General features: G+C 39.0%; 3 protein-coding genes across 7 annotated transcripts in view; 1 reads left to right on the forward strand and 2 right to left on the reverse strand.

Annotated features, from left to right (window-relative positions):
* Positions 1–2,061: 2,061 nt before the first annotated feature.
* Positions 2,062–11,783, reverse strand: znf366 (zinc finger protein 366). Of its 3 annotated transcripts, none has more exons than XM_081348950.1 (5): positions 11,467–11,556; positions 9,266–10,295; positions 7,201–7,392; positions 3,990–4,099; positions 2,062–3,121 (listed from the first exon to the last, which is right to left on the reverse strand). In XM_081348950.1, exons 2-5 carry the CDS (start codon positions 10,235–10,237, stop codon positions 2,992–2,994), a joined length of 1,404 nt encoding a protein of 467 aa, XP_081205076.1. In that variant the 5' UTR covers positions 10,238–10,295; positions 11,467–11,556; the 3' UTR covers positions 2,062–2,991. The 3 variants fall into 3 exon arrangements, with proteins under 3 accessions (XP_081205076.1, XP_081205075.1, XP_081205077.1); XM_081348949.1 differs by having other exon boundaries at positions 2,063–3,121; positions 3,990–4,164; positions 11,467–11,783; XM_081348951.1 differs by lacking the exon at positions 3,990–4,099 and having other exon boundaries at positions 2,063–3,121.
* A 4,895-nt stretch (positions 11,784–16,678) lies between these two features.
* On the forward strand, positions 16,679–22,421 carry LOC308680720 (fatty acid binding protein 1-B.1; the record flags this gene model as incomplete). Its single annotated transcript, XM_081349000.1, has 4 exons — positions 16,679–16,745; positions 17,188–17,360; positions 22,188–22,280; positions 22,368–22,421. 4 exons carry the CDS (start codon positions 16,679–16,681, stop codon positions 22,419–22,421), a joined length of 387 nt encoding a protein of 128 aa, XP_081205126.1.
* A 523-nt stretch (positions 22,422–22,944) lies between these two features.
* smyd1b (SET and MYND domain containing 1b) overlaps positions 22,945–26,903 on the reverse strand; it is a 17,201-nt gene continuing 13,242 nt past the window's right edge. For all 3 annotated transcript variants that reach the window (XM_081348745.1, XM_081348746.1, XM_081348744.1), the window contains 3 exons: positions 26,742–26,903; positions 25,334–25,502; positions 22,945–24,129 (listed from right to left, as the gene is read on the reverse strand). The exon at positions 26,742–26,903 is cut by the window's right edge and continues 2 nt beyond it. In XM_081348745.1, coding sequence (XP_081204871.1) covers positions 23,971–24,129; positions 25,334–25,502; positions 26,742–26,903 — 490 coding nt within the window. In that variant the 3' untranslated portion in view covers positions 22,945–23,970. The remainder of the gene's footprint in view (positions 24,130–25,333; positions 25,503–26,741) is intronic.

Here is a 26,903-nt window from a genome sequence, read left to right on the forward strand (position 1 = left end):
ATTAAAGAACACAAATTAACCGCTTTTGATCTTAAAAACACTTGTTATTAAAGGGACAGTGCACCCAAAAATGAAAACTCACGCTGACGTTGTTCCAAACCTGTATGAGTTTCTTTCTTTTGTTGAACACAAATTAAGATATTTTGAAGAATGTCGGTAATCAAACAGTTGGACCCCATCGACTTCTATAGTATTTCTTTTCCTACTATGGAAGTCAATGGTGCCCCAAAACTATCAGATTACAAACATTCGCCAAAATATCTTCCTTATGAAGGATATATTAAAGCTGATCAATAATGTATTATTTCCTTCAGCTGATGTTCAACATGATGGTTTTGAATTGCTTCTAATATGATTGGAATCACTTCAAAAAAGGAAAATACAGTGAAGTGCAACATGTGTCATATCGGCTACATAAGATTATAATGAGAATATTATGATTGTGTGTTTGGGACGTGGCTTTTAATTGTGAAACTTTTATTTTTGTAATCAGACTCTCAGAAATTATATAAAAATTTGGATTAAATTTATCGGCCAATATATCGGTTATCGGCTTTCAAATATAAAAAATGATCGGTATCGGCCAAAATGTTCATATCGGTGCATCCAAAAATAAACCTTATTGTAAAGTATTACCTAAACACCAGATAAAGTGAAATAAAGTTATTTTCCCATTCAAAGCACAGAAAGGAAAAGGAAAACTAGAAGGATTGAGATCATGCTGGGATCCTTCAGTGACGCTCTGCACAAACGCTGGGTCTAAACATCCTCCGGCTCTTACAAACGACACGACCCGGAGAAACACACACAGTTTACATTCACTGAGCGGCCGGAAAGATCTGTGTATGAGAGTCGAGGATGAGCTGGATATAGAACATCTCTACAGTCGACGACTGAAGAAACACACACTTTTACAGCAAAGATCTCAGTGTGTTGACAGAGCTGGAACTGGCCAGTGTGTGTGTGTGTGTGTGTGTGTGTGTGTGTGGCTTTATCTGTCACAGTGATGCAGTTTCTCAGCAGTGTGTGTGTGTGTGTGTGTGTGTGTCGTTCAATGAAGCCCCTTTGTCCTGATTCATCCAGGACTTTCACTTCAGCAGAGACGTTTCACACAACCTGATTCTGAGTGTGTTATAGGCTTCACACCGAAACACTGAGGTGATCGGAAGACAGGAAGAGGATCTGAGCACTTCCTCTTTAACCAGAGCTTCATCAGGACAAACACCCTGGAGGTGTGGTGCTCAAAAAAGGCCTGACACACACACACACACACACACACACACACACACACACACACACACACACACACACACACACACACACACACACACACACACACACACACACACACACACTCACTCACTCACTCACTCTATTATACTTTATTAACAAATCTTAATCAGGTTTATGTAGTTTGATGATAATGTTATGTAATATAAAGATTCTATCAAAGTTATGAACAACAAAGTTCAACAACTACAGAGTTCCAGTAACATTAATAGAGCGTTCACTCAGAGTTATCTGGTCTTTAATAATGTTATACATCCTTCATTTCTGAAATCATGTTTTCATAACGTAACGGGAACATTAGCACAACGCTCTCAGAACATATTTCAGTTTCTGTATATGATCACACACATGTGTAGCTTCTAGTGAACTGGCATTGTGGAACAACATTTTTGTTGTAAAATCAGATTAGTTTTTATCTTTCTTTCTTTTTTCTTTTTCTTTAACCAAACTGGGAAACAATAGCCTTCAACAATGAGAAGTGTGTTATCTTGTGTAAAGGGTTCGACTCCCACAGCGCGTTTGATCAGAGTCATTCTCCAATACTTCCTATTCTCTTTTGAGGAAGTGTTACAGTTTTTAGGGAAGAAAACCTGTCCAAAAAGGTTGTAGAGTTAAAATAGACTACATTCAAGTTTACTGTAGAATACGTGTTTGGTTATAAATACACAATATATGTAAGAGTTATGCAAAATAATTATGAGACCACAAATATCTAAACATTCTTAAATCAAGATGCATTTACTGGAGAAGAAGCAAAATGACGGAAGATATTGAGTCTAAAAAATTTATTGTACATAAATATTGATCAGCATTCACACTGCGGTCGATCGAAATCATTTATGATCATCCATGCATTTACACATTGCAAAAATACAAAACTATCAACAACAAAAAAATCATGAATCTGTCAGAACTCTTAATTTATCAAAGTCAGAACATTTTTAGCAGTTACACCTCCATTGAAGGCAATTAGCATTAATGATCAGAAATATATCAGTTCTTTCTCTCAATTATATTAATTTCATTGTACATTATGATACCAAGTAGACTAAACATGCTACGCTTCTTCTGAAAATCAAGATACTTGCAAAGATTTCTGTACATTTTTCACATGAAAAAATATTTAAACATCATCATCATCACAGCGTGTTCACTGCAAAACTGCTTAGCTTACTTACTGTTTTTGTCTTGTTTCCAGTCCAAATATCAAAAAATACTTAAATCAAGATGCATTTACTAAAGTAGTAAAATGCCATGAGATATTATGTCTTGCTTTCTGGGCAAATAAATCAAAATTAAATGAGTTTTTGCTTAAAACAAGCAAAATGATCTGCCAATGGGGTGAGAAAAATAATATTGTTTCTGTTTGAATTAACATTATTTTTCTGACCCCATTGGCAGATCATTTAGCTTGTTTTAAGCAAAAACTCACTTATTTTTGATTAATTCCCCGGAAAACAAGACATAATATCTTATGTCATTTTACTCCTCTAGTAAATGCATCTTGATTTAAGATTTATTTGGATATTTGGACTGGAAACGAGACAAAAACACTAAGTAAGCAAAGCATTTTTGCAGTGTTTGTCTCAGAAATCGTCCTCTTTGTGTCTGTAGAAGTGTGTGTGTTGTGTCTTCTTCTTCTCGTAGAGATCAGGACTGTACACACTGTCCTCGTCCTCTTCCCGACAGGAGCTCCCGCCGTCAGACGGAGACAGGCTCATCTGGTTCTGGTTCTGGTTCTTCCGGGACAGATCGAAGGGCTCGTCCTGAGTGATCCGGGACAGGATCCGGAGCGGCCCGGAGAGACACAGACGACCCCGACGCCTGAACACTGACGGAGAACAGCAGCATTATCACACACACATATGTAGAATATGATGTCTGCAGCAAAAAGCTTCTAAACATTCTTAAAACAAGATACATTCACTGGAGAAGCAAGAACATGCCATAATGTATCGTTCTTCAAACACTGTGAGAATGTTACTTTGGAATGTTCTCGGAAACAAGCCGTTACATTTAAAAAAACGTTTCATTGTATCATTATTCAAACATTACACTGCAAAAATGCTTTTCTTACTTGGTATTTTTGTCTTGTTTCCAGTCCAAATATCTAACATTTCTTAAATCAAGATGCATTTACTAGATGAGTAAAATGACATAAGATATTGTGTCTTGTTTTTTGGGGATTTTAATCAAAATGAAGTGAGTTGCTGCTTAAAAAAAGCAAAATGATCTGCCAGTGGGGTGAGAAAAACAATGTTCATTCAAACAGAAACGAGATTATTTTTCTCACCCCATTTGCAGATCATTTTGCTTTTTTTAAAGCAAAAACTCTCTTCATTTTGATTTATTTCGTCAGAAAACATGACATAATATCTTATTTCATTTTACTACTTTAATAAATGCATCTTGATTTAAGTATTTTTTGATATTTGGACTGGAAACAAGACCAAAATACCAAGTAAGAAAAGCTTCTTTTTTTTTTTTTTTTTTCTTCAGTGTATATGAGAATGTTCTCAGGAATGTTCTGAAACTATTTAGAAAACGTTCGATGAACGATTCAAATGACGTTTTTAACACAGTCCAGACTGTGCCGAACTTTGAGAGAACGTTCCCTGTTCGCTGGGTAAGTCATTTTGCTTCTCAAGTATCTTGCTTTGAGAATGTTTCTCTATTTTCTGACAGAAGAGCAGACTCACCCCGAGCGTCCAGTCCCTGGTCCATGACCCCGTGCTTGACCTTCATGTGGCGGGTCAGGTTTCCCTTCAGCGTGAACTTGCTGGCGCAGTAAAGACATTTGAAGGGTTTGCTGTCAGAATGCAAGTGCATGTGGCCCATCAGATTATGCATTCTGTTAAACTCCTTTCCACACAGCTGTAAAGAGAGCAACTATTCAGATATTGATATCTGTGACCTGATCAAGCACTAGTGAAGCTTTAAAGTGCTCTTCATTCCTGACGGATATTCAGAACACTGCTTTCATCGCTGATCAGGACAATAATGCACTGGAGAGATTCTTTTCTTAACATGCAGGTCACAGTTTCACGCTGATTTTTAGTTGCTCTGTGAAATTTTGTGGGTGAAAAAATGAATGACTGCGAAATCCAGTCATTCCATTTGACCGTTCGCAAAGACCCGCCCCCTTTAGTTACTGTTGCTATGTCCGACAAGCCACGCTCTCACACACACTTAAACACACATCGCAGAGCAGAGAGGACACTGACAACACACTGACACACAGGACAGAAGTCTCACCTTTCAAATTTGGTCATTTTTGAAAGAAATTTAAACGATAAATAGCGTTTTGTGGCTCTTTAATGTGTCTGACAGATCGCTCAGTTAAAGCGGCTCGTGAACCGATCATCTCTTCCTTCTAGTTCATTTATAGCATCAAATAAACATGAATGAACATCAGAAGAAATGTTGTTTTAACCGCGGAAAGACGTCAGTACACTCCGTTTATCAAGTTCAGATCCTCCAACATTAATCTACTAACTCTCCTGACCGCTTAGTCGGACAAAAATGGCGGATGGAGGATTATGATTGGTCAGATCGCCTGTCAATCAAACTCATTGCGAAGGATTCGGCAGATGGCGGATTATGATTGGTCAGATCGCCTGTCAATCAAACTCCCTGGAAGGGTCAATTAGAATCTCGACGTAAAAGTGACTGTCGTTAAGTGTTTGACCTTGACATTTTAACCTTTAACCTGTGTTTTTGTCTTGTTTCCCGGTACAAATATCAAAACATTCTTAAATCAACATTTTCTTGATTTTTGAAACTGACTCCATTGTCAGATATTTGTTCTTGTTTTAAGCACAAGACTTAATATCTTCAGTCTTAAGAATGTTTAGATATTTGTGCTGAAAAACGAGACAGAAACACTGAGGAAGAACACCAATATGTTGAGTAACTGGCATTTCTCACATAATATGATATGATTTTTTTGTTTTTATTGTTGCTCTGCTAACTCAATGAGTTGTGCTAGAGTTGCTGTATTGTATTGATGATCATTAAACGTGGATCTTTTGCTTATGAACACGCCGCAGCCTCTCACTGCACATATTTGAAAGGCAAAAGAGCATGAGAGTTTCTCTGGACAGTTTCTGTCCTTCCTCTTTATTCTTTTTTTTTATTAGGGTGGTCCTTTCCTTTCCTTCAGGAGGATAGAGGGACTGTAAACTGTCCGAACGGACCGTGAGAAAACAGGAAGAGCTCCTGAGCACAAGAGAAAGCGAGATGAAATCTATTTGTGGGCTTGTTCTCGGGGGACGAGAGAGCCATTGTTACACGCTCAGTTTGTGCAGCGAATATCCTTCCTACAGACGAGGAGACACTCAACTGCCAAAATACAATCTGGTCTTCGTTTGGACGCACGTTCCAGACCAAGGTCACATGCGTTTCACAACAACCAAGACTCATTGAAGAACTGATGCACATTCACATCCATCCCTCCACTTTAAACCATTAGAACAGCAGAACCTTCTCTCAAAGTTAAGAACAAACGTTCTTCTCTTCTTCTTTTTTTATTTCAATGAAATTAATGTATTATATTTGAGTTCGATAATGTTTTGTATTTTTAGGGGATTTTATAATACTAAATTATATTTACGCTGTATTTATAATCCATTTATTCACTTTTTGAGCATAGACCTGAACATTTAATTTCCAACGTAAACTGTGGTAAATCTTGAACGCTTTAGAGCGACAGACTGAAGTTTGATCTCTTCTCAAAGACGACACTCGGCAGATTATTGCTGAAGTGACAAAAGTGAATTTAAAAAAAGTTACAGAATTTTATGTTTATTGTTATGAAAAATGTGCAAAAATACTATTTTTAATTTTTATATTAAATATATATATTTTCAAAAACATGTTTTAGTCTAAAACTGTGAGAAAATCAAAGCCATAAATCTAAACAAGTTGTGTTCCAAATGTGAGGTTGATATCTCAGTAAATGAGCGTTCAGTGAGATGTAGTTCGGCTGCAGTTCCAAACGCTTCCACTAGAGGAAACTCGTCTCACTCATTTCTAATGCGCTCATTTTTGTGCACTATTGTTTTCAGGATCAAAAAGGACCGAAGAGCACCAGAGGGTAATGTTCTCAAAATGTTATTCATTTGTGCCATTCATGGAGCGTCTGAAACAATTAATTTGGACTTTCATCTAATGTTAATTCAATGTTGCTACTTGTTTCAGAGAATATTTAAAAGTAACGTTCACATAATGTTTGAAGAATGATACAATGTTTCCAGTACATTCGCATCACCGAGAAACATTTAAAAACTGGACGTTCAGAACACCAAAGTTTTCATAACTTAATAAACTGCAAAAAAAATGCTTTTCTTACTTACCGGTAGTATTTCTGTCTTGTTTCCAGTCCAAACATCGAAACATTCTTAAATCAAGAAGCATTTTCTAGATGAGTAAAATGACATAATAAATTCTGTCTTGTGTCCTGATAAAATGAAGTGAGTTTTTGCTTAAAACAAGCAAAATTATCTGCCAATGGGGTGAGAAAAAAAAATTGTTTTCCATTTGAATTAAGTTTTTTTTTTCTTGAATTAAGAATTTATTGAATTAAGATTGAATTAAGTTTTCCATTTGTATTAAGTTTTTTTTCTTACCCCATTGATAAGATAATTTAGCTTGTTTTAAGCAAAAACTCACTTCATTTAATTGAATTTTTTTGTCAGAAAACAAGATAGAATTTCTTATGTCATTTTACTCATCTAGTAAATGCATCTTGATTCAAGAATGTTTCGATATTTGGATGGGAAACAAGACAAAAATACCAAAAGTAAGAAAAGCATGTTCTGCAGAGTTTTTGTGTTTGCTGAAAGCATCTTTTGGATGGTAACACCAGCTCTGGTTGCAGTTGTGATTGTGAAAGTGAAAGCAGGGACGCACCTTGCACTTGTAGGGCTTGATGTCGGAGTGGACGATCATGTGGGCCTTGAGCGTCTGTTTCTGGACGAAGCTCTTGTAACACAAGTGACACTGATACGCCCGGATGTTGGTGTGGATCAGAACATGACGCTTCATGTTGGCCAACAGCGTAAACTCACGGCCACAGATACGACACTTGTGCTCCTTCACTCCCTGCAACACACACACACACACACACGAGGATCAACCAAACCCAACCGTTCAGTAAATCAAGATGCATTTACTGGAGAAGAAGCGAAATGACTGAAGATATTAAGACTGAACGATGAATCAAAATGAAGTGAGTTTGTGCATAAAACAAGAAGGTTATTTTGAGGTCATTTCGAGATTTGAGAGGGTTTGGATGTTCGTGCTGGAAAACAAGACAGAAACACTGAGGAAGAACATCTTTTTTTTGTTGTTGCAGAAAATCTAAAAATGCTTTCAAAACTATTTTCACTCCCAAATAATTACAAAACACTTTATTTTAGGGTCAAATTCTTAATATTAACTATGCCTCAATAAACTTATAATTACTGGTTATTAATAGTTAGTAAGGAAGTTAAGTTTAGGATTGAGGGATGTAGAATATGATCATGCAGAATAAAGCATTAATATGTGCTTCATAAGTCCTAATAAACAGCTAATATCCTAATATGCAACTAGTTGATAGTGAGAATCGGACCCTAAACTAAAGTTTAGGTATTGGGTGGATTTATGGATCATGCAGAATAAGGCATTAATATGTGCTAAGTGCTTTATAAGTCCTAATAAACAGCCAATATTATAGTGATATGCATGTTAATAAGCAACTAGCTGATAGTGAGAATCAGACCCTGAACTAAAGTCTGATGCCTCACCTTGTGTGTGTGTGTGTGTGTGTGTGTGTGTGTGTGTGTGTGTGTGAGACAACCCTGAGTCTGCTGATCCTATTGGTCCGATAACATGGGAGTTCTGATTGGTTCTCCCATACTAATTGACCCTTTACAGGGAGTTTGATTGACAGGCAATCTGACCAATCATAAGCCGCCATCCGCCGAATCCGCCATTTTTGTCCGACTAAGCGGTCAGGAGAGTTAGTAGATTAACATTGGAGGATCTGAACTTGATAAACGAGTGTACTGACGTCTTTCCGCGGTTAAAACAACATTCCTTCTGATGTTCATTCATGTTTATTTGATGCTATAAATGAACTAGAAGGAAGAGATGATCGGTTCACGAGCCGCTTTAACTGAGCGATCTGTCAGACACATTAAAGAGCCACAAAACGCTATTTATCGTTTAAATTTCTTTAAAAAATGTGATACTTTGTTTCATGTCAAAAGTACCCTGGCCTGTCCTGTGTGTCAGCATGTTGTCAGTGTCCTCTCTGCTCCGCGACGTGTGTTTAAGTGTGTGAGAACATGGTGTGTGTGAGAGAGGCGTGGCTTGTCGGACATAGCAACAGTAACTAAAGGGGGCGGGTCTTTGCGAACGGTCAAATTGATGATTAGCTAGAGTATTAAAGAGTGATGTGCATAATGCGGGACAGGCACTCTCAGAATTGGATCCTACACTGCAAAAATGCTTTTCTTACTTAGTATTTTAGTCTTGTTTCCAGTCCAAATATCAAAAAAATCTTAAATCAAGATGCATTTACTAGATGAGTAAAATGCCATAAGATATTATGTCTTGTTTTGGGGTCAGAAAAATAATCTTAATTTAAACAGAAACAAGATTATTTTTCTGACCCCATTTGCAGATCATTTTGCTTGTTTTCAGCAAAAACTCACTTAATTTTGATTAATTCCCCCGGAAAAGAAGACATAAAATCTCATGGCATTTTACTACTGAAGTAAATGCATCTTGATTTAAGATTTTTTAGATATTTGAACTGGAAACAAGACAAAAACACTAAGTAAGAAAAGCATTTTTGCAGCGTTCTCCTCTCCTCACATTGTGTGTGAGTGTGTGTGTGTGTGACTCCTCACCTTGTGTGTGAGTGTGTGTGTGTGTGTGTGTGTGTGTGTGTGTGTGTGTGTGTGTGTGTGTGTGTGTGACTCCTCACCTTGTGTGTGAGTGTGTGTTGCTTGAGATGATGCGACTGCACGAACTCCATCCCACACTCTCCGCAGATGAAGGGCCTGATGTCCTTGTGCTTCATCATGTGATTCTGGAGCTGACTGGGATACTGGAAACTCTTCCCACACTCCTCGCAGTCGTACGTCACGGGCCCTCGGTGTGTCGTGAGGTGTCGCTTGAGCTGCGCGAGCGTGGGGAAGTCGAGCCCGCACTCCACACACACGTTCTCCTGCCCTCTCTCGTGCTTGAGTGTGTGTGTGCGCAGCTCGCTGGGATACGCGAAGCCTCGTCCACACACTCCGCAGCTGAAGGGTTTGACCTCGCTGTGCTGCATCATGTGTCTCTTCAGGTGACTGGTCTGTGTGAAGGCTTTCTGACACACTTGGCACTTGTGTGGGCGCGCGCCCTGGTGTGTGAGCATGTGTGTGTGAAGGTGGCTCAGCTGCTTGAAGAGCTTCCCGCAGAGATCGCACCCGTGAGGTTTGATCCCGCTGTGTCCGAGGATGTGTGTGATCAGGTTGTACTTCGAGGTGTATGATTTCTCGCACATCCGACACTTCCAGCGCTTCTGATCGCCGACGTTTACGTAATAGCTTTCGTCCACGTTGACGTTTAGCTTCTCCGTGGTGGCGTCCGGATTCCTGTGGCGTAACCTCGGGTAGAAGGGATTCGTTGAGTTGGGAAGGAGGAACGGGAACGGCACGAGGCTCGGGTGGAAAGGAGGAAAGTATGGATTGGGAGATCGGATGAGAAGTGGAGATGGAGGCCACATCGGAAGCTCTTGTTTCACGTGAACGACGCGATGAAGCCGGAGCCGGTTGAGGTCGATCATCTCAGGGATGAATCTGTGAGGTTGAGGAACGACGGGACGAGGAACGGGATACGGGAGAAGGGAAAGATCAACGCTTCTGCAGGGAAAATCCTCCGAGCGCTTGCTTTCGCTCGCCTTTGAATCCATGATGAAGGTTTTCTACACGTTCTTCGGATGTTGAGCGTGAAAACTGTCCATCACACGCCTGCGGAAACAAAACACAATGATTTAGTGCATTGAGATTCATGCATTTTGCATTGCATTCAAGGTGCATGTGTTTGATCAGGGAATCGAACCCATGATGTTCTTCCTCAGTGTTTCTGTCTCGTTTTCCAGCACAAATATCTAAACGCTCTTAAATCAAGATTCATTTACTGGAGAAGCAACATGACTGAAGATGTTAAGTCTGAAAAATGTATCAAAATGAAGTGAGTTTGTGCTTAAAACAAGAACTGATATCTGACAATGGAGGGAGACCTAATATCTTCAGTCATTTTGCTTCTCCAGTAAATATATTTAAGTGCTGAAACTAGACAAATATGAATATATGAACTGAACTTCACTGGCTTGCTTGTAAACTACAACTATAAATCCAGTTGTTCTGGTTTAGCAAACACCAGATTTGTTCGTTTGTGTCGTTTAACCCGGTTGGTGTTTGTTGGACAGTGTGAAACAAATAGATCCATCTCTTCCTCTCTGTTGTTCCTCTGTGTTTCACTTTCACTGCATTAGGACGGGAACTTCTCTTTTTTATCATAATCTATTATCCTGAGCTCTCACTCGATACGCTCGATGTGTTTAATACAGTCAAACTCTCTCAGACGTCTGTCGATCATCAGTGTGGAAATAAAGCATTGAAAATAAGCCGTAACTAAACACTTGTTCTGCTTTGCTCAGATTAATGACGACGGACACGAACACTGACAGCAGGTAAAGAAAATATCCAGGGAATCACATGCATAATCATATTTACAGAACACTACGTGTGCCCTAAAAGCATTTTATAGTTCAATTTTTCACACAAAACACGATTATTTAACATGCATTTTGAATGTTTAATGCATTTAACAAAGATTTTGCATGTTAGATCATGTTTGCATGCCAAAAGCTGTATTGCATTTACACTCAAAATGAAGAAATTCTGTTTTTCAGGAAATATGAAATAATTATATTATCTGAAAAATGTTGTAGGTCCATTTTTTTGAGTGCAAGTCATTAAACGCTCTCTGCAAGTGATGTTTTCAGCATCTGAGCGGATGAACATTTGAGCTTTTACAGATATTGATTGATAAGTGCAACACCTCCACCTGTAAAGCGCACCGGCTGGCCTGAGTGTGTGTGTGTGTGTGTGTGTGTGTGTGTGTCGCGTCTCTTACCTGTCTCCTGCTCTGCGCTCCTCACAATGAGCCTCCAGCCTCTCAAACAGCATTTGAAGTGACTTAAGAAAGAGAACAGGAACAATCACTTTGTTCTCATTTTTCAGATGAGTACCTTCGCAGAGAAGGAAGGAAGGGAGGGAGAGGAAGTCAACAAGCCTGTGCTTTCCTGCACGAAAATAAGGAAACACTAGATACACATCTCCATTCCTCTTCGAAACACTGCGAGGACCGAAGCGGGAGATCAGACCTCAAACACTCCAGAGATCTCAGACATCGAACCCTCGACATCGAGTCCCACGGCAGCGAACCACCCCGGGTGTTGACCTCTGACCCGCACACATCATTCTACACCACTGTCCTATTTATATGACAATTTATATAATAAACAATTTATTTATTTATATTTTTTTGGCCATTTAAAAAAAAAAAAAAAATATATATATATATATATATATATATATAGAGAGAGAGAGAGAGAGAGATAGAGAGAGAGAGAGAGATTATACACACACACACACACACACACACATATATATATATATACATACACACACACACACACATACACACACACATATATATACATATACTATATACACACACATACATATACTCGCATATTGACACACACACACATATATATATATATACACACAAATTACTGTATATTCACACACACACACACACACACACACACACACACACACACACACACACACACATATATATCTAGTATACACACAGACACACACACACATACAGTATACACACACACACACACACACACACACACACACACACACACACACACACACACATATATATACATATACTATATACACACACATACATATACTCGCATATTGACACACACACACATATATATATATACACACAAATTACTGTATATTCACACACACACACACACACACACACACACACACACACACACACACACACATATATATCTAGTATACACACAGACACACACACACATACAGTATACACACACACACACACACACACACACGCACACACACACTCTTTTGAGCTGAAACACGTTTTCATCGACACAGAAATGATGCCGCTGTTCATGTGTGTGTGTGTGTCTGCAAATATTTCTGTGCATGTGAACAATCTGAAGAATCTTCTACAATTTGAACTATTTTAGTATCAGGGCAAAGCATGCTGAAGATGAGAGTGCTCCTCATTACGCCAACAGTGTGTCGTTGCTTAGACAAAAATCTGCTGATATGAATGAAGTGTGCGCCATTTCCTGCAAAAGTTTGATTCTGATAATGCGATATGTAGTCTTGGTTGCAGTGCTTCATTTTGCAGGATATATGAGGTATTTTGCAGTTTGGGTGTGTGTTTTAGTTTGTCTAGTCTAACCAGTCTAGTTTGCAAAATTGTGTGTTAGCAATTGTAAACCAGTAAACCTCTAGACCAATCAGACGTCACGAAGCTGAGGAGTGTGATGTGTGAGAGACTTGATCTAATGATAGAAGAGCAGTTTTACCCTCCAGTGACCTCCTGTGTTCCTCTTTCACACACTGACCCCAGTTCATCTGTCAATCAGATCATCAGATGTGTGTGTGTGTGACACTATTGAAGGCCCTGATTAATTACAGTCTCATTAGTGTGAAGATGATGAAGCCGTGTCACTGTCAGGTGAGCATATAAACCTCAGACAGACTCACTCCGGATACAGTAAGTGTCTTTATCAGTGTTTCTCTGTGTGTAACAGTGAGTGTTTTGTTGCTGTGTGTGTGTGTGTAGATGTCTGGAAGCAGTGTGTGTGTTCCTCTGCTGTACGTCTGCTATGTCTCCAACTGTCCTGAGGCGAAAACCAGTCAAAAACCAGTGAGGCGAAAACCAGTCAACATATTAAAATAGTCATTCATTTTATCCCTCAAAACTCATCTTTGATCACCGAAATTACATATTTAATTTTTTTTCCTTAAAAAAAAATTCATGCCTTAAAATATCTTGACTGTAATTTGACACCCTTGCCTCATTTAGTATGCACGGTTCTATGAATATGCAAATGAGCCCCGCCTCCACTCACTCCCTCAGCTCAGAGATCCATTGACGATCACACGTTGAAAACAATAGAAAACATAAAAAAACATAAAAATAAAATGTAGTTGAAAATATATATGAGGTATATATTTTCAACTACATTTTATTTTTACGCTGTGTGTGTGTATGCATGTGTGTGTGTGTGTGTGTGTGTGTGTGTATGAGTGTGTGTATAGTGTGTGGCGTGCGGTCCTGGGAATAAGGGCCGGTGTTTGGGCCCCAGGATCTGGATTCGGAGCCTGAGATCTCGCAGTGTTTTATAGCGTCTCAGATACTAGAGTTTATGATAGCGATGTTGAGTAATGCGAGTCTTTCACACACGTGATTGTGATGATTTCACACTCTTCTTATCACTGATTGTGAACAGAGAGTTGCAGTGCCGACCCGTCGTGTTTAACAGTGACAGAAACGTCCTGACCAGCGGAACCCACCAATGAGAAGAGCAGGAGCAGAGTCCAATCATCTGATGAAAAAAGGTTGAACAAATTGCAACAGAAGCAAACTCAACTGATTTTGTATCCTCAATATGTCCTGAGTAAGGGGAAATAAAGCCCCAAAGAATCCCATTAGGGGGAAGTTTCGGAAAAGACCCAAATATAGCCTATTCATTCTTTCTCTTACGTGAATAGGGTAAGATATCACCATGAAAATTACTGAGTTGATTACTTACATCAAGACAAACAAAAAATGTATTACAAGTTTTTTGAAATTGTTTGTTAACATGGACAAATGGTGCATAATCTAATTACAGATGTGCTAATTTGCATAAATACCACAACAGATCTAAACATTGGGTATAGCCAGGTGAAAATGTCTTGTTGAATCTTGTTGACACATAACAGTAAAATACTTGATGTTAAGGTCTGAATGGAACCCATTTAGGCTACCCATGAGCATTACAGTTTTTCTCAGTTGTTTACACACAAACACTGGTACAATGACCACAACATGTAACTCATGTAACATGTGTTCCTTGTGAAAACAAGAGATTTTCTGCATGAAAATTGTGCCAAAAGCAGAGAATTGTGTGTAGTGTTTTGAAAAAGGTGTGTTTTAGAACTGCAATGTGAGTGTAAAGCAGGAATTGAGCTTGTAGTTTAGCAGGATTGGTTCAGGGGGTTGGTGAATGAGTTACATGCTGTGGTCATTGTGTCTCAAGTACCAGTATCTGTGTGTAAACAATTGAGAAAAACAGTAAAAGTACAAGAAGAATAAAAATGACAAAAACACAGAAAAATGACTAACACTTTTAACTTAAATTAAAATGAAAACCATTCAAAACTATTTTGAATACTTGAAATCAAATAAAAAAACATATATTTTAAAACTTATTTAATTAGAGCAACATTCCTCATTTCTGATTATGTCGAAGTATTAAAATATCTAAAACTAAAATAAAAACTATATAGACAGTTTTTAAACTGACAAAACAACAAAATTGCTAAACCAAAAATCTAAATAATACTGTAATAAAAACTATAAAAAGTAGCCTATATTAAAGTTAAGCTACTAAAATAACACTGATTCACGAACTTTTTTTCTTTTTTAATGATGTATTTTGAGAGAGTTGCACATTTGCCGACACAGATAGTAAATATTCCCCATGTCACCTATTACAAATATAGGTAAAGGTCAAAGGTCATGCTGGTTTCAAGCAACGTTACTGAATGCATTTTCACAACTTGAAATGAAAGAAGCGTTATATATTTTAAACTTGACATCATATTGATCTAGTGCTGGATAAAGCAGATAAACTCAATCTGCTTTTATTGTGTTCGTTCTGTTATCTGCATCAGCTTTGAAGAGTCGTCAGTGTGTTCCTGATAAAACACTGATAATCAATAGGGTTTGATAGATGCAGTCCATAGTTCAGGAGTCAGGAGAACGATCAGGCGAATGCTGACGGGTTATTATGAGGCTCCTGAGACTCAGATGTGCAGAAATCTCTTATAAACCGAGGTTACGATGCATGTGTGTGTGTGTTTCATGTGTTTCCTCTGATGTTGCATGAAGGTTTTGTCCTTGAAGATCCGTGAAAAACATGCAGTTTTCCTGCTGAAAGGCTCTTCTGTGCTGCAGTTACGGATCATTCGCACGACTTTAGACACGCTCTTTATTTGTCCAAATTCTGCTCACAAGACCTTATAATGAAATATGCTTTATTTTTAATAGACTTGTGACCGGTTCATGATTTGAAGAATGCATTGACATACAAATGTGTATTTATAAATGAACATGCCATGACATCATTTATAATTATGTCATATTTCATTAAATAAAAAATAAAATTACAACAGCTAAATGTTTCTTACACATGCATCTTAATATTTGACTCAAAATATATATATATTCATATTTACATTAGGATTTGTTAACATTATGCATTGAGTAATATATTTTTACAGCATTCATTAATCTTTGTAAAATGTAAGTTAATAATAAAATGTGTCATTGTGTAGGCATGTTAGTGCATTAACTACATTCAAAAATACAACTTTTAACTAAGATTAATAATTGCAGTTGAAGTATCTTTCATTGTTAGTCTAAAGTTAACAAATGAAGCCTTACTGTAAAGTGTTTTTGTAAAAGTAAAAATCAAAGGAAAATTTTTCATTTGTTTTTTATTTTTCATTTTAGCTAAAAGTTTATTTAAATATATATATATATAATTATTTATAATATATGATTGTTTATGTTCTGTGTTTTTGTCAGTTTTAGTACTTTAAATAACTATATATTTATTTATTTAAATATATAAAATAAAATTAAATAAAAAATAATACAAATCATTTATCGTTTTTATTTGTTTTAGTTAGTTTACTTACACAAAAAAATCCCAAATGTTGTAGTAGTGTGACCTTCGCATCCGATAGGGTGTGATGATGTCATGGTGCGAGGGCAAAGGTTAAGGCCACGATCTGATTATAAATTATAGATCAGCACTGTTTTGCACTCAGAACAACTTTTACCCCGAATGACATTTCACCTGACACGATTTCACAGTGATCGACCAATCAGGACCATCCTATCCGGTTAATAATTATTAATCTGTGTATTTGACAACATAAAAGCGTCTTTCACACTCTTTATCCACTCGTCTTGTGTCACTCTTTATCCACTCGTCACCATGTCGTTCAGTGGGAAATATCAGCTGGAGAGTCAGGAGGGATTCGTGGACTTCATGAAGGCCATCGGTGAGTCAAATATCATGCAATTTAATGCATTCAAAATGAACACTGATGATCAATAAGTTATGACAACATGTTTTTACATTGCTTTGACTCATCAAAATAAGTTAAGCAATTTTCAACTTTTTTTTTTTAAGTCTGTTTAATGTAATTTAAGTTGAAGTGACTTAAACACCCAAGTTGATTGTATGTCAGTGCCTTACATTTTTAAATACAATCAACTTGGGTGTTTAAGTCACTTCAACTTAAATTGCATTAAACTGACTTAAAAAAATGAGTTGCTGCAGCAACTTTTTTTTTTTTTACACTTTAGATCGATCTGAAAGAACTGACGGCATCGCACATGTTTCACGATGACTCGCTTAATTTAGTCCTGAACTGTAAGTCGCTTTGGACAAAAGCGTCTGCTAAATGACTAAACGTAATGTCCGCTCCTAATGTCCTTCAGGTCTTCCCGATGATCTGATTGAGAAAGGCAAAGACATCAAGAGCATCTCCGAGATCGAGCAGAACGGAGATCATTTCAAAGTGACCGTGACGACCGGAGCCAAAGTCCTGACCAACTCCTTCACCATCGGGCTGGAGGCCGACATCGAGACGCTGACCGGAGAGAAAGTCAAGGTGCGGAGAGAGGGATCTGTGTGCATGATGGGATGCGGAAGAAAGTGCATTTACTGCTTACACACAAAATCCTCACTTCAGTTTCTGAAACCTGACACTCGAACACCAGAACCACACACCAAATCTGCAAAACCACACACTAATTCTCGGCCTTCGACTCGGTTTTCAATTTCATAAAACACTTTTTGCAAACCACAACACACAATTCTCTGTGTAACACACACAAATCTAACCGGATGTCTCTTGATTTCCTTTTTCAAACACAACCTATCGAAACACCACAGTAATTCATCAGAGCCTCACACACACTCCTCACACACACTCCTCACATGTGCAAACACTCATCGCTTTACTGAACACCGACCAATCAGGGCTTTAGAATAGATCTATAAATAGGTCAAAGGTCGAGTTATAGGTTTGTCGGACTGTGTAATACTGTATTCACAGTCACAAATGCTTACAGTAAAAAAATTAATAGTTTGGTTTCAGTTGCTTTCGTGTTTATCATGAATTTTTCAACATCTCTCCGCCAATTACTTTCAGTCTTGTACAGAAATGTACGTGAAATGAGAGCTTTAGGTTTTGAATAACTGTGTGCATATGATTTATCCAAAAATATAATATGGCAAAGGTGTTTGCAACGTAACACAAATGTTTGCTTTTGAGATGTTTGTGATATTGTGAATGCAGTGAAGTGCAAGAGATGTGAGGCATTTAGCATTTTGTGTGTGCAATTCTTGGATTTGTGTGTAAAGTTTTGTGTGTGAGCAGTTGTGTGTGTAACAGAAATGTGTGTGAGCGGTTGTGTGTGTAACAGAAATGTGTGTGAGCGGTTGTGTGTGTAACAGAAATGTGTGTGAGCGGTTGTGTGTGTAACAGAAATGTGTGTGAGCAGTTGTGTTTGTAACAGAAATGTGTGTGAGCAGTTGTGTGTGTAACAGAAATGTATGTGAGCGGTTGTGTGTGTAACAGAAATGTGTGTGAGCGGTTGTGTGTAACAGAAATGTGTGTGAGCGGTTGTGTGTGTAACAGAAATGTATGTGAGCGGTTGTGTGTAACAGAAATGTGTGTGAGCGGTTGTGTGTGTAACAGAAATGTGTGTGAGCGGTTGTGTGTGTGTGTAACAGAAATGTGTGTGAGCAGTTGTGTGTGTAACAGAAATGTGTGTGAGCGGTTGTGTGTAACAGAAATGTGTGTGAGCGGTTGTGTGTGTAACAGAAATGTGTGTGAGCGGTTGTGTGTGTAACAGAAATGTGTGTGAGCGGTTGTGTGTGTAACAGAAATGTGTGTGAGCGGTTGTGTGTGTGTGTGTGTAACAGAAATGTGTGTGAGCAGTTGTGTGTGTAACAGAAATGTGTGTGAGCGGTTGTGTGTAACAGAAATGTGTGTGAGCGGTTGTGTGTGTAACAGAAATGTGTGTGAGCGGTTGTGTGTGTAACAGAAATGTGTGTGAGCGGTTGTGTGTGTAACAGAAATGTATGTGAGCGGTTGTGTGTGTGTGTAACAGAAATGTATGTGAGCGGTTGTGTGTAACAGAAATGTGTGTGAGCGGTTGTGTGTGTAACAGAAATGTGTGTGAGCGGTTGTGTGTGTGTGTAACAGAAATGTGTGTGAGCAGTTGTGTGTGTAACAGAAATGTGTGTGAGCGGTTGTGTGTAACAGAAATGTGTGTGAGCGGTTGTGTGTGTAACAGAAATGTGTGTGAGCGGTTGTGTGTGTAACAGAAATGTGTGTGAGCGGTTGTGTGTGTAACAGAAATGTGTGTGAGCGGTTGTGTGTGTGTGTAACAGAAATGTGTGTGAGCAGTTGTGTGTGTAACAGAAATGTGTGTGAGCGGTTGTGTGTAACAGAAATGTGTGTGAGCGGTTGTGTGTGTAACAGAAATGTGTGTGAGCGGTTGTGTGTGTAACAGAAATGTGTGTGAGCGGTTGTGTGTGTAACAGAAATGTGTGTGAGCGGTTGTGTGTGTAACAGAAATGTATGTGAGCGGTTGTGTGTAACAGAAATGTGTGTGAGCGGTTGTGTGTGTAACAGAAATGTGTGTGAGCAGTTGTGTGTGTGTGTAACAGAAATGTGTGTGAGCAGTTGTGTGTGTAACAGAAATGTGTGTGAGCGGTTGTGTGTAAGTGTGTAACAGAAATGTGTGTGAGCGGTTGTGTGTGTAACAGAAATGTGTGTGAGCGGTTGTGTGTGTAACAGAAATGTGTGTGAGCGGTTGTGTGTGTAACAGAAATGTGTGTGAGCGGTTGTGTGTGTGTGTAACAGAAATGTGTGTGAGCAGTTGTGTGTGTAACAGAAATGTGTGTGAGCGGTTGTGTGTAACAGAAATGTGTGTGAGCGGTTGTGTGTGTAACAGAAATGTGTGTGAGCGGTTGTGTGTGTAACAGAAATGTGTGTGAGCGGTTGTGTGTGTAACAGAAATGTGTGTGAGCGGTTGTGTGTGTAACAGAAATGTGTGTGAGCGGTTGTGTTTGTAACAGAAATGTGTGTGAGCGGTTGTGTGTGTAACAGAAATGTGTGTGAGCGGTTGTGTGTGTGTGTAACAGAAATGTGTGTGAGCAGTTGTGTGTGTAACAGAAATGTGTGTGAGCGGTTGTGTGTAACAGAAATGTGTGTGAGCGGTTGTGTGTGTAACAGAAATGTGTGTGAGCGGTTGTGTGTGTAACAGAAATGTGTGTGAGCGGTTGTGTGTGTAACAGAAATGTGTGTGAGCGGTTGTGTGTGTAACAGAAATGTGTGTGAGCGGTTGTGTTTGTAACAGAAATGTGTGTGAGCGGTTGTGTGTGTAACAGAAATGTGTGTGAGCGGTTGTGTGTGTGTGTGTGTAACAGAAATGTGTGTGAGCAGTTGAGTGTGTAACAGAAATGTGTGTGAGCGGTTGTGTGTGTAACAGAAATGTGTGTGAGCAGTTGTGTGTGTAACAGAAATGTGTGTGAGCGGTTGTGTGTGTAACAGAAATGTGTGTGAGCAGTTGTGTGTGTAACAGAAATGTGTGTGAGCGGTTGTGTGTGTAACAGAAATGTGTGTGAGCGGTTGTGTGTGTAACAGAAATGTGTGTGAGCGGTTGTGTGTGTAACAGAAATGTGTGTGAGCGGTTGTGTGTGTAACAGAAATGTGTGTGAGCGGTTGTGTGTGTAACAGAAATGTGTGTGAGCGGTTGTGTGTGTAACAGAAATGTGTGTGAGCGGTTGTGTGTGTAACAGAAATGTGTGTGAGCAGTTGTGTGTGTAACAGAAATGTGTGTGAGCAGTTGTGTGTGTAACAGAAATGTGTGTGAGCGGTTGTGTGTGTGTGTAACAGAAATGTGTGTGAGCAGTTGTGTGTGTAACAGAAATGTGTGTGAGCGGTTGTGTGTGTAACAGAAATGTGTGTGAGCGGTTGTGTGTGTAACAGAAATGTGTGTGAGCGGTTGTGTGTGTAACAGAAATGTGTGTGAGCGGTTGTGTGTGTAACAGAAATGTGTGTGAGCGGTTGTGTGTGTAACAGAAATGTGTGTGAGCGGTTGTGTGTGTAACAGAAATGTGTGTGAGCAGTTGTGTGTGTAACAGAAATGTGTGTGAGCGGTTGTGTGTGTGTGTAACAGAAATGTGTGTGAGCGGTTGTGTGTGTAACAGAAATGTGTGTGAGCGGTTGTGTGTGTAACAGAAATGTGTGTGAGCGGTTGTGTGTGTAACAGAAATGTGTGTGAGCGGTTGTGTGTGTAACAGAAATGTGTGTGAGCAGTTGTGTGTGTAACAGAAATGTGTGTGAGCGGTTGTGTGTGTGTGTAACAGAAATGTGTGTGAGCGGTTGTGTGTGTAACAGAAATGTGTGTGAGCGGTTGTGTGTGTAACAGAAATGTGTGTGAGCGGTTGTGTGTGTGTGTAACAGAAATGTGTGTGAGCAGTTGTGTGTGTAACAGAAATGTGTGTGAGCAGTTGTGTGTGTAACAGAAATGTGTGTGAGCGGTTGTGTGTGTGTGTAACAGAAATGTGTGTGAGCAGTTGTGTGTGTAACAGAAATGTGTGTGAGCGGTTGTGTGTGTAACAGAAATGTGTGTGAGCGGTTGTGTGTGTAACAGAAATGTGTGTGAGCGGTTGTGTGTGTGTGTGTGTAACAGAAATGTGTGTGAGCGGTTGTGTGTGTAACAGAAATGTGTGTGAGCGGTTGTGTGTGTAACAGAAATGTGTGTGAGCGGTTGTGTGTGTAACAGAAATGTGTGTGAGCGGTTGTGTGTGTAACAGAAATGTGTGTGAGCGGTTGTGTGTGTAACAGAAATGTGTGTGAGCAGTTGTGTGTGTAACAGAAATGTGTGTGAGCGGTTGTGTGTGTGTGTAACAGAAATGTGTGTGAGCGGTTGTGTGTGTAACAGAAATGTGTGTGAGCGGTTGTGTGTGTAACAGAAATGTGTGTGAGCGGTTGTGTGTGTAACAGAAATGTGTGTGAGCGGTTGTGTGTGTAACAGAAATGTGTGTGAGCAGTTGTGTGTGTAACAGAAATGTGTGTGAGCGGTTGTGTGTGTGTGTAACAGAAATGTGTGTGAGCGGTTGTGTGTCTAACAGAAATGTGTGTGAGCGGTTGTGTGTGTAACAGAAATGTGTGTGAGCGGTTGTGTGTGTAACAGAAATGTGTGTGAGCGGTTGTGTGTGTGTGTAACAGAAATGTGTGTGAGCAGTTGTGTGTGTAACAGAAATGTGTGTGAGCAGTTGTGTGTGTAACAGAAATGTGTGTGAGCGGTTGTGTGTGTGTGTAACAGAAATGTGTGTGAGCAGTTGTGTGTGTAACAGAAATGTGTGTGAGCAGTTGAGTAAAGCTGTGATAACGCTGATCGTGTCTTTTGTGCTCTAGGCTGTTGTGAATAAAGAGGGAAACAAGCTGAAGGTCGTCCTGAACAAAATCACGTCGGTCACGGAGCTTGTGGACGGAAACACACTGGTCAACGTGAGTGAGAACATCATGAACATCAGGAACGAGCTCACAGTGACGGTCAGATCTCCTGTATGATGTGTGTGTGTGTGTGTGTTTCAGACTCTGACTCTCGGCAGCCTCATCTACAAGAGGATCAGCAAGCGTGTGGCCTGAACACACACGGACCTCCACATGATCTGAGAAAAGACAAATATCATGTTTTTTTTTTATTAAACTGTTCTCAAAATCACATCCGTGCCCTCATTTGTATTCCTTGAAAGAGATGATTTGTGTTGTGCATGTGTTTAAAATGGAAAAGGAGATCAAGTTGCTGAAATTAACTTCAGAATGACTTGCTTTTATTAGGTTTGGCATGTGGATATATATTAGACATTATCAAAATCTACTTTTTAAATACATTTTTTATGCATTTATATATTTTTTGGTTTAAAATGTTGAATCTTCTGTCTCAACTAGCTAGTAAACAGAACCTGTGTGTGTGTGTGTGTGTGTGTGAGAGAGAGAGAGAGTGTATGTGTGTGTCTTTTACAGTCTTTATGTTTTAGAGTTAAACCAATTTATTGCTGTATAACTAAGTATAATATGTATAACATTTAATTACTGAGTTGTGAAAAAGCGACATTTGAGTCTCAACTCTTTCATGGACGAGAACAATGAAAGTCAAACCACAAACATCATCATTTAAACCTGACGAGTCTTTAATTACAAAAAAAAACTTTAATATTCCAAATGACACTCAAAAACAAAGAACAGCCTAAAAAATCCATGCGACCTCGTTACAGTCGTTACAGTCGTCACGCAGTCATCATTTAGAAACCATACATCTCTAAATGTACAGATGCACATCCCAGTCAGTGAAGATTGATTCCTGATCTAAACCTGCACTCTTAGAAGAAAAGCTTCTACATAGAACCTTAAAGGGATCATTTTATGGATTTAGCTGTAATTAATTCATTTCGCTTTAATTCAATTCGTATTTTGATTACATTTTATGAGTTAAAAAGCTCGTAAACATACTTTATCACTAGAAAAAAATGAAATAACCCGTTAAACATTAAAGTATTATGCAATAATTTAAGACACTTTTCCTTTTTTGGCATAAAATTGAGTCAAGTAGAGTTTTATATAGAACCTTTTCTCTAAGCATGTGCATTTTATATTATTAGGGATGCACCAATATTAAAAATTTGGCTGATAACAATAACCGATAATTATTTTATATTTGAAAGCCGATAACCGATATATCGGCCGATAAATCTAAATCCAAATTTTTATATAATTTTTGAGAGTCTGATTATGAAAACAAAGTCTCACATTTAAATCCATGTTCCAAACACACAATTATAATGTTCTCATAATAATCTTATGTAGCCGATATGACACATGTTGCACTTCACTGTATTTTCCTTTTTTGAAGTGATTCAATCATATTTCATGCAAATCATAACCATCATGTTGAACAGTGCGCATCTGAAGAGTCTCAGCTGAAGGAGATAATGCATTATTTATCGGCTTTAATATATCGGCCACATTTTATCATCGGGCCGATAACGATAACATTAAAAATGAACATATATCGGCCGATACCGATATATCGTGCATCCCTAATATTATTGGCTCTTTGATGCTTTGGTTTTTGTCTGAATGCATAAACGTGAGTCTAACGTCGACCTGAGCGTGTGTGTCTCAGTGGACTGTGATGTCACTTCCTGCGGAACAGGTTCTTGATGCTCTCGTTGGCCGCCGGTTCTGACATCATCTTCATGGGCTGGTTCTGCAGCGCCGCCTCACGCATGGAGTGATACACGTACTCGTTCTGCTTGAACATGCGCAGCTCCATCTCCGTCTGAATGCGCATGGCCTGATGGGAAGAGGAGAGCAACACTTTCAAACACTACAGCGAATTAGTGAACCAGTGATGATAAAATAGCATGTTTGGAACGACACGAGGGTGAGTAAATGATGACAGAACCTTCATATACAGCCAAACCAAAGATTATTCAGACACCAGATATGATTTTTGATATCGTTTCACTAGTGTGATCAGGACACTATAGTTCATTTATGTAAGTGAGGAGAGCAGAATAAAGTATACTGTGACATATTACACCCAAATATTTGGGACCAAAAATGATTCGGACACTTTGAGCTGATCATGTTTTGCTAAAGTGTGTTTTCTTTAATTGCTAATGCTCTTTTCACACACAGACTGAACACAATGAAGCATTGCTTGGTGATTGGTTGAGCTAAACTGGTATTATCTAATTGTGTAGTTAAATTTAACAGCTGACAGATATTCAACATAATTCATGTGTGAGACAGTCTAACAGAAGGACGGACAAAACCAGTCAAATATCAGCTGAGTTCTGCTCATATTTTATCACCATTCTCTAAACTATAGCGAATAATAGGGGTGTAACAATATATCGTGTCACAATATATCGCAAATACAAAAAATGCATCAATATGTATCGTGGATAGTTACAATATATTGTGTATAGTTCACCCAAAATAAAAATTACTGTGTGAGAAAAAAAATCAAGTTTTCAGAGTTTTAGAGTCAGAACTACATTAAACTGTTACATATAATGTTGAATATAATGTATAATAACGCAATGGGGGAATATTTGTGATAATGCCAAATATCTAATGTTACCAGTGAAAAGTGGCCTTTATTATTTTAAATATATCTAGTGAGGACAGAGTACGAGCATATTCTGCATATTTAAGCATTTTTTGTTAACCTTTTATCATACGTCTGTGATATGTATCAAAACGTGACATGAGGGTATTGTTACACACTTAGCGAATAAACTGTGATAATGTTGAAGGTGTCTGAATATTTACATTCACATTTATGCATTTGGCAGACACTTTTATCCAAAGCGATTGACATTGGCTTTAAAGCTTCGCATTTACATTATTATCAGTTCTTGCTTTCCCTGGGAATCGAACCCATGACCTTGGCGTTCCACTTGGCGCTCCACTGTTAGAGCAACAGGATTTTTAATATAGTTTGAATATGTTTTCAGGCTCACTGTAACTGGGGTTAGTCCGAGCTTTACCTCCAGGTCTTTGGTGATGGGGTGCATGGGGCCGTGTGTGATCATCAAGATGGCGTAGGCTTTGCAGATCATGCCGTGGCCGACCTCGATAAGCCCCGCCTGCCAGTGCGTCACGCCGGCACGCATCGTGGCCATTCCCAGCTGAGCGTTGTTGGGATGGTACAGTTTTCTATTTCAATACACAAACATATAAAGACGACATATTAGGCCTTTTCTCAAGTCTTGATGTTGTTTATGGGCTCTACTACAATAGATTTGCATGCATTATTTCCCCATATTCTCCATTGTCAAGTCAAGCGCTTTAACAATACAGACGTTTCACAGCAGCTTTACAGTGATAACAGGAGATTACAGTAACAGAGAGTGTTTAGGCTTTACAGCAGATCTAGAATAAAGTTATTGTCCAGATAAAGTTAGTTTTGATTGATTCACTTCCGTTGTAAAGATCATTACTTGTTAACTTAGGGGCCGCTAACACACACCGCTCTCACAGAAAACCCTTAAAGCGTTGTTCCCCTTAACCAGTGTTGCGGCTCCTCTCTTCCCAGTCTGTCAGTAACGCTCTGGTGTGTTTCCCGTATCTCATTTTTCTCAGTTAATTTGCTTTATTTCCAGATTCACTCATAGACTCGTTCTTACACACTAGAGCTCGTTCACACATGCGCACTCTTCAACAACGAGGCTTTAAATCTCTTCACAAACTAATAGACGTAAATGACATTAGTACATATTCTAAATGAAATATACAGGCTGTACTGAATGTCAGCTTGATTATTTTGTTCAAGATCAGGATTTATTGAGTCCACATGTCATGAAAACATGAAACTGCTTCTAATCACAGGTCGAGAGCGTCGTTCAAACACACAACTCTGCGATGCTGTTTGCGAATGTTCGTTAGAACGATGGTTTCAGGAAACACTGACTTGTTGAACTATCCTGATAACGACGGAACTTGCGACCATAGTTGGCTAACGATACTTTCGGGAAACACACCCCTGATTGGTTCCTGTCTCTATGAAGCCCCTCCCTCTGTAAAGCACACTGTGCTCTGATTGGTCAGCTGGATCAGTGTTGTGATTGGTCGAGCGCTTCGAGTGTGTTTGGGAAATGTCCCGCCCCTTACCATAACCGCCAGTTTAACACACTACTAACTAACTCAACCAGGCCCCGCCCCTTTTATTCTGCACATGAATTATTTAAATGAGGAATATTGAGACATGTTCGTTCCTGAAAGAAACTCAAGACTAATGGAGGCGTTTCAGGAGTTCAGAAACACTGACTCTGATATAGAGAAGAACTGGAGCTTGATCAAACAGCAACATCACACACACTTAAGAACAATGAACATGGAGAAAAGCTTCCTTTAATTGTGCATGATTGCATGAAAGCCTCACACACACACACTCACAGGTATCCCTCCACCATCTTGCGCGCATACGTAGACGCCTCGTCGAAGAACTGCAGGTATGAGAGCACTTCGCTGAGCGTGCACCACATGCGCAGCTGATAGATGTGTGTGTCGGCCAGCACGTCCTTCTGCTTCTCCACACACTCGCGGCAGATCTTCACC

This window comes from Scardinius erythrophthalmus (assembly GCF_964197995.2).
Source record: "Scardinius erythrophthalmus genome assembly, chromosome: 20".
In the NCBI taxonomy this organism is placed as follows: Eukaryota; Metazoa; Chordata; class Actinopteri; order Cypriniformes; family Leuciscidae; genus Scardinius; species Scardinius erythrophthalmus.

Coding starts and splice junctions, on each gene's coding strand:
- znf366 (XM_081348949.1), bottom strand. CDS start 10,237: ATGGATTCAAAGGCGAGCGAAAGCAAGCGCTCGGAGGATTTTCCCTGC. Junction 4,165..7,200: donor TCAAGCCCTACAAGTGCAAG/GTGCGTCCCTGC, acceptor CTCTCTTTACAG/CTGTGTGGAAAGGAGTTTAA. Junction 3,122..3,989: donor CCAGGGACTGGACGCTCGGG/GTGAGTCTGCTC, acceptor GTTCTCCGTCAG/TGTTCAGGCGTCGGGGTCGT.